This window comes from Heteronotia binoei, chromosome 4, assembly GCF_032191835.1.
Source record: "Heteronotia binoei isolate CCM8104 ecotype False Entrance Well chromosome 4, APGP_CSIRO_Hbin_v1, whole genome shotgun sequence".
In the NCBI taxonomy this organism is placed as follows: domain Eukaryota; kingdom Metazoa; phylum Chordata; class Lepidosauria; order Squamata; family Gekkonidae; genus Heteronotia; species Heteronotia binoei.
Genome location: NC_083226.1, coordinates 153203250 through 153215345, shown reverse-complemented (window position 1 = coordinate 153215345; position 12096 = coordinate 153203250). Strand labels below are relative to the sequence as shown.

The following is a 12096-nucleotide window of genomic DNA, read 5'->3' as shown; positions in this document are numbered from 1 at the left end:
ACAACAGACACGCTGTGAGGTGGAGCTGAGAGAGCTCTGACAGAAACTGCTCAAGAGGAACAGCTCTGTGAGAACTTGCAACTGACTCAAGGTTACATCAGCAGGTGTATGTGGAGGAACAGGGAATCAAACCCGGTTCTCCCAGATAAGCGACCACACACTTAACCACTACACCACACTGGCTCCCACAACCCTACCCAGAACTTCACACTTATTGTCAAGGAGGAAAATGTCAGGGAGAAAATTACTTCCAATCTGAACAAGTCTAAGAACAATGGATTCAATCATTACTTACCACCCACGAGGAGAGTTGACCCATTGGGTATGTCTTTTACCGCCTCCACGGGATCAGTATAAAATTTGGTGTTGTAACAGCTACTAGTGGAAAAATAGCAGCCACAAGTCTAGAAGAGGGGAAAAAGTTGGGAGGTGGTAGAAGTGGGTGAAATATTACTTAGACACAATAATCAATAATTGCTTGTTTGATGCATTAGAAAGACAAAATGAACAGGAAGCAGCAATTATAATTCCAAAGACATGTCTTCAAGAAGAATGTCTGAGAAAGAGGTTCCACCTCAAAAGACTACCAGATCTCTATAACTTGCTTTAGAGCAAGAGTCCAGTAGCACCTTAAAGATTAGCAAAATTTCAGGCAGGGGATGAGCTTTCATGAGTCACTCCTCACTTCTTTAGGTCTTGACCTATAACTTGCTTGATACATCTATATACCTTTATAGTATTTTGTAAAGGTCTTATGTTTTCTGATGCAGCAGATTTAAAAATTTCACCCACAAAGATGATTCCATGTTTTCTGTATTTAGATATATAAACTTTTCTTACCAATGTTGACCAAAGCCAGTTTCAATACTGTTCTCTCTTCCTCTATATTATCCTGTGAGGCAGAAGAACAGGCCCAAATACACTCAGCAAGATTTCTTGGCAGAGTGGGAACTGAAACCTGGGTCTCCCAAATCCTAGTCCAATAACCACTACACCAAGCTAGAGTTTGGTCTAACTCTGTGCAGTTGTATGATTTAGTATTTGCTATCCTAATGGGAGGGGCTGTGGCTCAGTGGTAGCACATCTGCTTGGCATGCAGAAGGTCCCAGGTTTGATCCATGGCCCCTTATTCTGAGTCACACTACTAGTCACTAGTTTGATTAAGAACATAAGAAGAGCCTTGCTGGATCGGACCAATAGTCCACCTAGCCCAGCATCCTGCCTCACACAGTGGCCAACCAGTTCCTATTGACAGCCAACAACAGGGCATAGAGGCTGAGACGTTCCCCTAATGTGGCCTCCCGGTTCTGGGATTCAGAGGATTAGTGACTCTCAATATAAAGGTTCCCCTCAGTTAACATGGCTAAGTAGCCATGGACAGACTTATCCTCCATGAATCTATCTAATCCCCCTTTAAAGCTATTTATTCCTGTGGCCCTCACTACCATCCCTCTGGCAATGAATCCCACGTTTTAACCACTCTCTGTGTAAAGTAGTATTTCCTTTTGCCTGTCCTGAACCTACTGCCCATCAGTTTCATTGCGTGCCCTCAAGTTCCAGTACTTTGGGAGAGGAAGAAAAAGTTCTCTTGGTTGTCTCTCTTTACCCCATGCATAATTTTATAAACTTCTATCATGTCCTTAGTTGTCTCTTTTCTAAACTGAAAAGTCTTTGCAGGCAAAAGCATTTTGCAGCATTACCTGATCCCTTCTTTACTAGAGATGCTGAGGATTGAAGCTGGACCTTGTGCATGCGAGATGGATGCTCTAGTGCAGAGCTAAGGTCTCCCCCTAAAGTGCAACAACAGCACAATACCCAAGGAAGTGTGGGTGCGACCTATGAAATCAGGGCCCCTTTATGTTCCTCCACATGACAGCTGTTTCTATAGGGAAAGAAGTTTAGCTGGGATACCTCTGCCAAGATATTCCAAGGATCTTTCTGTGTGAAGGAAAGGAAGGCCATGAATCACATGACCCTCACTGTGAGCCAGTGCTTTCAAGAAGACCTCACCTTGTGACACCAGCTGCTACACAGAATATAAAGCAGCCTCTCCATGGGATCCTAGATGGACAAGGCACAGGTGAAGCTGCAGCTAGAGGGCTGGCGTAATAAAGGAACAGTGACAGGGAAGTGGAAGAGAACCCGGTAGTGGAAAGTCCAGAAATAGCAGAGAGGAGTGACACAGCAGGTCGTGCAATGAGAAAGCAATGTGACTTTCAGGGAACAACTACGGTCACATTCCTTCCTCATTACTGTTACTGGGTAAGATGCCAAAAAGGAGGATACGCTAGTGAAAATGCAGCATTCACAATGCTTGGAAGCATGCACTAACCAGACACAAGGCTGAAACCTTAGCAAAAGAGTGGATGACACCTTAAATTTGTTTAATGGGAAAATACCCTCATGGGAGCAAAAACACAACTTAGGCAACCAGACCATCTCCAATCTCACCTGCAGCACCAACCCAAATTTTATTGGCTGCCCATAAACTTGGAGAATCCAGAGTCTACTGGTATGCCAGGGCTAAACTGATTACCAGGACAACAGCAAGTGAATTTGCTGAATAGAATATGTTGCAGAAGGATGTCAAAATGCATGAATCATTAGTCTACACATGCTTGCACTTTAGCCTGGAATTATTTAGAAATATCTGATCTGCAGGGGAATGCAGAGCGTGTTGTGTCAAATCTTTGTTTTTCATTATTTTTTACGCAAAACTGGGAGCAAGAAACAGAAGACACAGGAAATGTAATGTATCTCTGTTAATTTTCCCATTTCCCATTGTCAACCCTGTTGCTTCTGTGTGCCCCAAGATCTATCCTCCCACTGCATTTTTATCCTGTTCTTTCTCCAAAGAATACACACAGTTCTCTTACCCTCCATTTATTTCCCTCACGACCACCTTGTAAGGGAAGTTAGGCCGAGACCAGCCTGTGGCAGCAGCTTTTGTGTTAACATCCCATGTTTATCACATTTCCTTAAAGGATACATCTGCACTGAGGATGCAGTGATATTTAAATTCCATCATTCATCACTTTAATTCCTGAAAATATGAAGCATGTCTACTGAAAAGACACGTGCAAGGGATATTTAAGAAAAATGTACAGTTAATAAGCTTTATTCAGTAGGGTATGAAATTTAAAAAAAAGACAATGTGTATATGGAGAGTAATCGAAAGATTTGTTCATGACTCCTCCTAAGCTCAAGAATAAGGTTACTGAGTAGGTGCAACTGAGAAATATTATACTAGGAAGCAAACTGATTTTAAATCCATGGAACTTCTCAATCCAAACCATCATGCTTTGGATCATATTGTACAACATCAGGCCTTTTTTAAAAATCCAATTATTATGCCTGTTACCATCAGAGCCAAGAGCAAAAAAGGCAGAGTTGTGTACTGGTTAGAGTACCAGAGGAGCATCTGAGAGAACCAGGTTCAAATCTCCACTCTCCAATGAAAGCTGCTGGGTGACCTTGGTCAGCCACATATTCCCAGCCTAATCTACCTCATGGCCATAAAAAAAGAAGATACCTACCTATGCAGGTCTCAGAAAAGGGTCAGGAACTATTTCTTGGCCAGTTGCTCACCCTAAGCTTGAGCCAAGCTTAAATCTTGCTTAACCAGCTTGCAGAGCAAGCTAAAACTTTTAACTACAAAGAAAAGTCTTGTGACCTGCTCTTATCATCTGGTTTGCAACATAAACATTCAATAAGATCACTGCTTGTGTGTGTGTGTGTTACAGACATACAAACACCACTGGTATTTCAAAGTCAGTATCGTCTACTCTCACAGGCACATCACCTACCACCTGATCCTTTTAACTGGAGATGCTGGGGATTGAACCCAAGGCCTTCCACATACTAGGCAGATACTCTTTTTAGAGCACAGAGGTAGCCCCGGGTGAAGGGGAAAGGAAAGATGATAGAGCAAGAAGGCAGGGGGGACTGTAGTTTCGAATGTTTTTTAAAAGCTGGAGAACATAGCTGCATTCCCATCAGTGTCCTATCCCTAGTGTGAGGAAATCAGAAATAAAGAAAATAAAAATATAGCATGGGGCAAAGGGAAGACGAAAGGGGATGGGCGGCAGGGTGGAAAGGTATCATGGTGTATTTCGAGTTCTAAAAACTGATTTTAAAAAACCAGGGGACCTTGTCTGAAGAAGTAGGCATACATACAAAAGCTTACATTCTGAATAAAACTTTGTTGGTCAAAAGATACTACTTGACTTCTACTTTGTTCTACTGCTTCAGACCAACACAGCTGCCCACTCGGATCACACTTCCAAGTTAGCATTCTATTACTAGCCAAGTAAAAAAAATCAATTCAGCCACAGTTTTCATTAACAATGTATTGCTAGTGCAATGAATTCAAAAAAACACAAATAAAAATTAGCATGGGGAAGAGGAGAGAGAAAAGGTGGGAGAGGAGGGAGCATGGATTTGGGGTGGGGGGGGGAGGTTTAAAATGGGGCATGGATGACAGTCCCTGGGCAGCAAAAAACCCCTATGAATTAAGCAATATGCTTGTGCAGTAAAGCTGACTCAGAATCAGCTTAGAAAAGCCACTGCTGTAGTGTAAAAGTACTCAGAGAAAGGGGGGGTTCAAGAGAAGCCCATGGGGAGCACAACACATGTGAAAACAAAAAACAAAACAAAACCACCAACATACAGTGTGGGCACACAACCAACAGAGATAACACAGATAACCCCTTTGTTTCGCTTGGCCTCTCAATGACCTCTCCATCCAACTAATGTTTTTATATGTTTTGGTATGCATTTTTTACCGTTTTGTGGGTATTTTAGCTGTTTTTAACTCTTAAAAATTGTTTTAATCATGTATGTTTGTGGGCAATTTTACTGGTTTTATAGTGTAATTTTAACATATATGTTGTAAATTGTTAGATGCCTTGGCAGCCGTTGTAAGGCAAGATATATGTTTTGCAAATAAAAAAAAGAACCAGAAAGTTCTACCATGGAGCCACACCCCCTCCCCTAGCTCACACAAACTGTTGGGATGCTACCTGGAAAGACAATGCCAACTAAACTACCCTTGGGCAAGTGTTGGGAGTTAAGGAGAATCAGGCTGTTGATAACTTCAGTGTCATTAAACACTGTTTAAACAGATACATCCACTGCTAATGTGTTTAAAGGCAGCTCCCTGAACTGAAAGTGCTAATTAATATAAGGTAGCAGCAGAGCCAGGCAAGCTTCAATTCCAGTTATAATCAGTTGAGTCCCTGTTCTCAACACACAAGCTTAAGGTTGTTAATATTCCTTAACCAGCCTGTCTCCAGAGTTCTTAACAGCAGTCTGATGCAAGTGTGTAAGGTTTCTTTTGCAGATTCCTTCATAATGCAGGCTAGCCCAATCTCATCAGATCACAGAAGCTAAGCAGAGTTGGCCCTTGTTAGTATTTTGCGTGAGAGATCACCAAGGAATATAATAATAATAAATTTTATTTATACCCCGCTCCCCGCCGAGGCAAGCTCAGGGCGGCTATACAGAGGTGGCCAATGGCAAACCATTTCTGCTTACCTCTTGCTTTCCAAGCCCCACCAACCAGGTTGCCATTAAGTGGTGTAACCTGATGGCACTTTATATATACACATGCATCTGTTAGAGGTCAAGAGCAGGCTGGGCAGTTTGCGTCTAGGACAGGAATGGCCAAACTGCAGCTTAGGAGCCACAAGTGGCTCTTTCACAACTACTGTGCAGTTCCCAGAGGATGAGAGAGAACTTAATGCAGACTTACTCTCAAGTAAGCATGCTTAGCATCAGGACCGCAATTTGCCTCTGAGCACTGACCTATAGGTAGGCAACCATTTCTGCCATGTGAGAAGCAGTGGAGAGGGAAATAAGCAGGCTTACAAGCTCTTCTCCTCCACCACAGAGGCTGCCTGGTTACCTAGAATGGGGAAAGAGTGCAAGAGCCAAGGGAGTTCCTGGAAGGAGGGAAGGAATTAAAGAGGGCAGTGCAGGGTTCCCCCTTAGTTTTATAGCTTTTGTAGGAGCTGTATTTACTAACCTTGGTGTCAAGACAAAGAGAGATGCATAATGACGCAAATAGTGGTCAGTGATTTATATGTGTGTTTCCTTCTCCCACTGGTGTCAAAAAAACAATTCTCTAACCTTTTCCTATGATGGTCTTATGGAGACTGTTATTCCCAGGTTTTGTGTTGCTTTTTTTAACTCTCCTAGCATGGTCATGTTGTAAAGTGCATATGTATGTATTTTATCTTTCCGTGCAAAGAAAATATTAAGAGTTTTAATAAAGACGTGCATGTAATATCTGTTCATGTCTTGTGGCTCTCAAACATCTGATGTTTATTCTATGTGGCTCTTATGTTAAGCAAGTTTGGACACCCCTGTTCTAGGAACTTGCAAGTGTATATACACTGCTGGCATTAGACAATTTTAACGTTTACAAACCGCGCTATGCAAAGTGTGCCATAAGATCTGCAAAAGAGAAACCAAAATCAGGCAGCCACTTGTTAGTATTTTGCTATTTGAGTAACAAAGGTATCACTTCTCCAAGATTCTTAATCAGAAAGACTCCTCACACTGCAGTCCTAAACAGATCTACTCAGAATCATCAGCCACTTAGTTCAAGGGAATTTACTGAGAAATGAAGTGAGAACAAATGAGCCAAAGAAATCTGCAGCTCTTCAATGTGGGCATAGGCTCCTTGTTTAAAACCCAGTTTACAAATGTACTGCATTTTCATCTTTTCCTTTCTCAAAGGAGTTCTGGGCTTGCATAGTGGTTCTCCCCTCCTTTATTTTATAGCCACAACAACTCTGTGAGGTAGGTTAAGGCTGAAAAAGAGTGATTGGCCTAAGAACATCCAGGGATTTGCACCTGCATCTTCCTGGTCCTAGAAAGGTCTCCTAACAAAAATAAATGCGAATGCATTGGATCTGGAAGGGATCCATCCTATGCAAACATGAAAAGCTAGTCCTTGTTCCTATTACTATCTCCAGGCACAGCAGAAACTGTACGAAATATCTGGTGCTGTGTCACTTTGCAAGCAGCGTGAGATACTATAATAGAAAGAACCAACCAACAGTTTGTTTTCCCTGCCTGGAAAGTCACATGTTGCATTTGATTAAGAGTTGGCACAACAGAAGACCCAATCCACCAGCTGTCTCCTCAAGCAGGCACACCTCCCAGCCTTCAAACTCTGCTAAAGTGTCCTTTAAAGGAGTTAACACAGAACCACAAGCCACCTTCAACCACCACTGCCGATAGTCCTGGAGAAAAATATCCTGCTCCTTTAACAGAGGCTTAATGTAAGGAAATGGCCAGCTAAAGCTTTTTATGGTGCGGAGGTAAATAACATCCCATTAAGCCTCCGTTAAAGGTTATTTTTCCCCTCTACCTCCAACTCTTTCTGCAACACAGACAACCCAAATTCCTGCAAACTGAAACCTCAGAAATCATATGTACAAATCCAGAGAGCTGTGGCCAACAAGATTTTGTAAAGTTGCATTAATGTGGGAGGGGGAAAGAAGCGCAGGCCTCAAGGCAATAGAAGTATTCAGGTATATATCTAATGTAGTATAATGGTTAGAGTGTCAGGCTGGGATACAGGAGAACCAGATTCAAATCCCCGTTCTGCCCTGAAGCTCAACTGGGTGACCTTGGGCCAGTCACTCACTCTCAGCCTAAACTACCTTACAAGGTTGTTGGGAAGTCAAAGCAGAGGAAGGATGAGCCCTGAAGAAAAATCATAAGTTTTTAAAAATTATTTACTATCACTACTACTAAACCATTTTAATAGGCTCTGCAAGGTGCTGTACCTAACAAACACTTTAGTCTCCATACAAAAGACTTGTGATTTGCATTAGGCAGCTGACAAGTGGGGACCTATTGGAAAGTCAAGAAAAGAAAAACCAAAAGGATGAAGGGAAGCTTCTTCACCCCAGAATGGGTTTTCAGGGGTAAGCATAACCCTCCGAATATGTGAAATTTCAGTATTTCTGATCCTCTCTTAAATGATCTAAATATGTGCTGGTGTATGTTATGCAACATAACACAATCCATCCCACCCTCTTAACATGTGGCTTTAATGAAAGGACTTTAAGGTGACTGCTAAAGTCAGTGTAAGTGACAAAGAGCTCAAAGGGGGTTTTTGGGGAGGGGGGTGGGGTCAGTCCTGAAGCACACAACACTTGCAAAAGAGAACCAGTATGATGCAGCAGCTAGAATGTCAGATCAGGAACTGGGAGACCCAGGTTTGAATCCCCACTCTGCCACATAAATTCGCTGGGTGACCTTGGACCACTAACATACTCTCAGCCTTAACCTACTTCACAGGCGTGTTGTAAGGATAAAATGGAAGAGAGGGGAACAATATAAGCCCCTTTAGATTCCCTCTGGTGAGACAAATGGGGTACAAATTAAATAAATAGCTCAGCCTGACCTATCTCACAAGGCTATTGTGAAAACAAAACAGAGGGCAGGTGAATGATGTTGTAAAACACTCTGGTAAAAAATAATAATAAAAAAGAACAGAGTATAAATAGCTCAATGAAGTGGCAGTGAAATCAGTACAACTGTGAACTTCTTAAGTCCAACTTCCCGCATTTCTACAACAAAAAATCTTACTGTAGTAAAACCGGTTTTGCAGAATTTTAGAACCTAAGGTTAACTTGGCCAAAAGTTTCCATAAGTAACAGAATCCCCAAGTTCTACTGTTTTGGAACAGGAGTGCCTGGGCTCAGGAATGAAATCATGGACCCATTTAAGAGACTCCCTAAACGTTTTAAAGGGCTTTGTATTATTATTATTATTATGTTTTTTTCAGGCCCCAGGGAACTTCTGTCTGCCCACCGACATTAATGGGCCTTGCTCCAGAGTTGGATTATGTTTCTTTCAAGCCCCAGGGAACTTCGGTCTGCCCATCGACATTAATGGGCCTTGCTCCAGAGTTGGAGATCCAACTCTGGAGCAAGGCCCATTAATGTCGATGGGCAGACCGAAGTTCCCTGGGGCTTGAAAGAAACATCATAATAATAATTCAATGTCCTTTAAAACGTCAAGAGAGTCTCTTAAAGAGGTCTGCCTCGCCCCCTCTGCGTCCATCTCCTACGCAGGGCTGTGGAATCAGATCAGCCAGCCCCGACTACAGGCCGCGCAAAGCAGGCTTCCTCCCCAAGGTCAGCGGGACCAGGGCAGGCGTGTCTTTGTATGCAAGCCCTGAAGGACTCGCAGCAGGTAGACGGGCGCGGAGGAGCACCATGCGTTTGGAAGGTCTTGCGCCTGGGCCACCGACAACGGCATACAGCAGCCAAAAGCTGCAGGGGGATCGAGAAGGAGGTCTGGGTAGCGTGGAAACGGAAATAGGGCCGATGGGACACGTCTATATTCCAGGCTGCAGCTCAACCGGGGACAGCACACCCCACCCCCCCGCTTGAAATTCAATGGATGGAGGATGAATGAAGATGCAGCGCGCTCCACGGAGCCCTCTAAACAGACGCAAGGCCCGGAGCTTTCCGCGCCGCTTCTTACCTTCGCCTGGGCTCTGAACAAGAATTGCACGGTCCCGTTGCGGGAGCCGCAGCTGGAAGCGACGGGGAGGCACCGGCTGAGGCGGGAGAGGAGACTCTGGGCCGCCATCTTCGAGCTTTTTGCAGCGTGCAGAGCCAGGCAAGGACTGGAGCAGCAGGCGGCGGCGAAAGCTGATGCCCTGCCCCCTCCGCGCGATGCTGCTGGAAAAACCCGGCCGGCTGGCAAATGGGAGACGTTGCGATCGCAGAGACCGGGGGGGAAGGTCGGGGGCTCGGCCCCACACCCACTGACGTCGGCTTTAACTCTTTGCAAGACGCGGGGAGGGAGAGGACGGAGAAGCAGCTGCGGCGGCGGATGGGGCTGCAGGAAGAACGGGTCATTTCTGAACTTAGCATGACTTCTTAGGCCTAAGGGTAGGATCCTGCAATGGAAGACTGGACTGTCTTTCCATTCTTGAATGAACTCGGGTTTAGGGCGCATCCCTGCCAGGAGAAAACGAACCTATCAGGGAGAGAAATGTTATGTATAAGACTTGTACCTCGCCCTTTATATATAAATAACACTCAAGAAGGACCACCTATTTAATAAAATAACGAACAAGCCAATAATATAAAACCACAAAATAGACATTTGTTTCTTTGGGTGATTGCAGAAGAGTGGCTACTTTGTGCCTTCAGTGGCGCCTTTAGGACTAACAGCCTTTATTCCAAAGGGGGCATTTCTGAGTCATGCACTGGACAACGCTGCCAACCTCCAGATGAGGCTTGGAGATTTCCTAGAATAACAACTGGTCTCCAGACTACAGAGATCCATTCCCTTGGAGAAAAATGGCTGCTTTGGAGGATGGACTCTATGGCATTATATCTGACTGAGGGCTCTCCCAGACCCCAGGCTTCACACCACTAAAATTTCCAGGAATTTCTCAACCCAGAGTTGACAACCCCTATTGACTCATGACACCTTGTGATTCTCTAAGAAGTCACTGGCTTACATGTTATTCTTTTGGTATTATCACAAAGAACAACTGAAACAGCTGCCAGCAGCAACCTAAAACACTAAAAACACCAGTAAAAATGGTAACTAATTTAAAAAAAAAAAAAAAACCACTGACCCAGTGAACTGGCAGTAGATTATAAAATAACAACATATGAACATATTGAACATATGAAGCTGCCTTATACTGAATCAGACCCTCGGTCCATCAAAGTCAGTATTGTCTACTCAGACTGGCAGCGGCTCTCCAGGGTCTCAAGCTAAGGTTTTTCACATCTATTTGCCTGGATCCTTTTAGTTGGAGATGCCAGGGATTGAACCTGGGACCTTCTGCTTACCAAGCAGATGCTCTACCACTGAGCCACCATCCCTCCCCAACAACAATAATAACAACCAGGCTTGATACCTGCTTATATTTTGTCTATTTTCAGGGATTTTAAAAAAATAACATTTGAAATATTTTTTTCTGCCTGAGCCAGCCCAGGTTACCACCAAATTCTTTAGAGCTCACCTGCATACCTGGAAAAATAAGGCCCTAGGCGGCTGAAGTGGCAGAATGGGCTGTACCACTGCAGCTGAGGGGTGCCATTTCCCCCTGCTCTCTCCTTTGAAACTCCAGCAGCTGTTCTTATTTTATTCTTATTTCATTTATAGTCCACCTTTCTCACTGGGACTCAAGGTGGGTTACACAGAGTATGTCAATACAATCAACAGGATGGATCATCCAGTAAGCAGTGCAATAAGATTTGGACTGTAGAAATCATAAATCTGAAAACAGAACTGAAACAAAGCATAAGCATCAACATGATGCATTAAAGAATCCAAAAATTATATAGTAGGATCTTATTTACAGCACAGGAAGTACAAATTATACACAGTAGTATAGACCACAGTGCCTAACCCTTTACCTAAATATCTTAATGAATAATTTTGTTACAGTGCAGCCTTATTGCCTGCATAGAAAAGGTTTTTTTTGAGAAAGCTCTCTGGAATAAATCATAGTTTGCAGAAAGCCAGGGAACCTTCTTGACCTCACCAGGCAGGCCGTTCCATATGGTGGGGCCACAATGGAGAAGGCAATTGTGGATTTGGCACCTGCTATAATGTGTGAAGCTGCCATGGCAGAGCATAGGTATGAGGGACCAAAACGTTGTATGTGAAAGCCAATACTTTAAACTAAGCCCAGTAACTGATGGGCAGCCAATGAATTTACTAAGATCAACTGGGCTTATTTTGGAATGAGTTTGGTGAGGACTTTAGGGGGAATTTCCTAATATATAATACAAAAATTCCTCCCACAGAAAGGATCAGGCTTTTTTGTTTTAGAAAAATTCCAGTAGGAACTCATTTGCATATTAGGCCATACCCCCTGATGCCAAGCCAGCCGGAACTGCATTCCTGTGCGTTCCCGCTCAAAAAAAGTCCTGGAAAGGTTAGAAATCTGATGGGTTGTATTCAGGATTGGCTGCTTTTGAACTGGCCTCTGTAGCTGTCCTCTAACAGCAGTTTGATTGACAGCAATTACTAGGTGATGACAGTTGGCTTCCATGCCTTGAAAATCTTCGCTTTCCGCTTGGTGGTGGACAGTGCCAT

The 12096-nt window shown here is 43.6% G+C and overlaps 1 protein-coding gene and 1 long non-coding RNA gene across 2 annotated transcripts in view; one reads left to right on the top strand and one right to left on the bottom strand.

Moving 5' to 3' along the window:
- Positions 1-10119, bottom strand: part of OXCT1 (3-oxoacid CoA-transferase 1) — a 79594-nt gene extending 69475 nt beyond the window's left edge. Inside the window, exons 1-2 of the mRNA XM_060236039.1 lie at positions 9511-10119; positions 296-404 (exon numbers count right to left, since the gene is read on the bottom strand). Of these exons, the coding sequence (XP_060092022.1) occupies positions 296-404; positions 9511-9990 (589 nt within the window). The 5' untranslated portion in view covers positions 9991-10119. The remainder of the gene's footprint in view (positions 1-295; positions 405-9510) is intronic.
- Positions 1-12096, top strand: part of LOC132569709 (uncharacterized) — a 405436-nt gene that overhangs the window by 1343 nt on the left and 391997 nt on the right. The window lies entirely within an intron of this gene.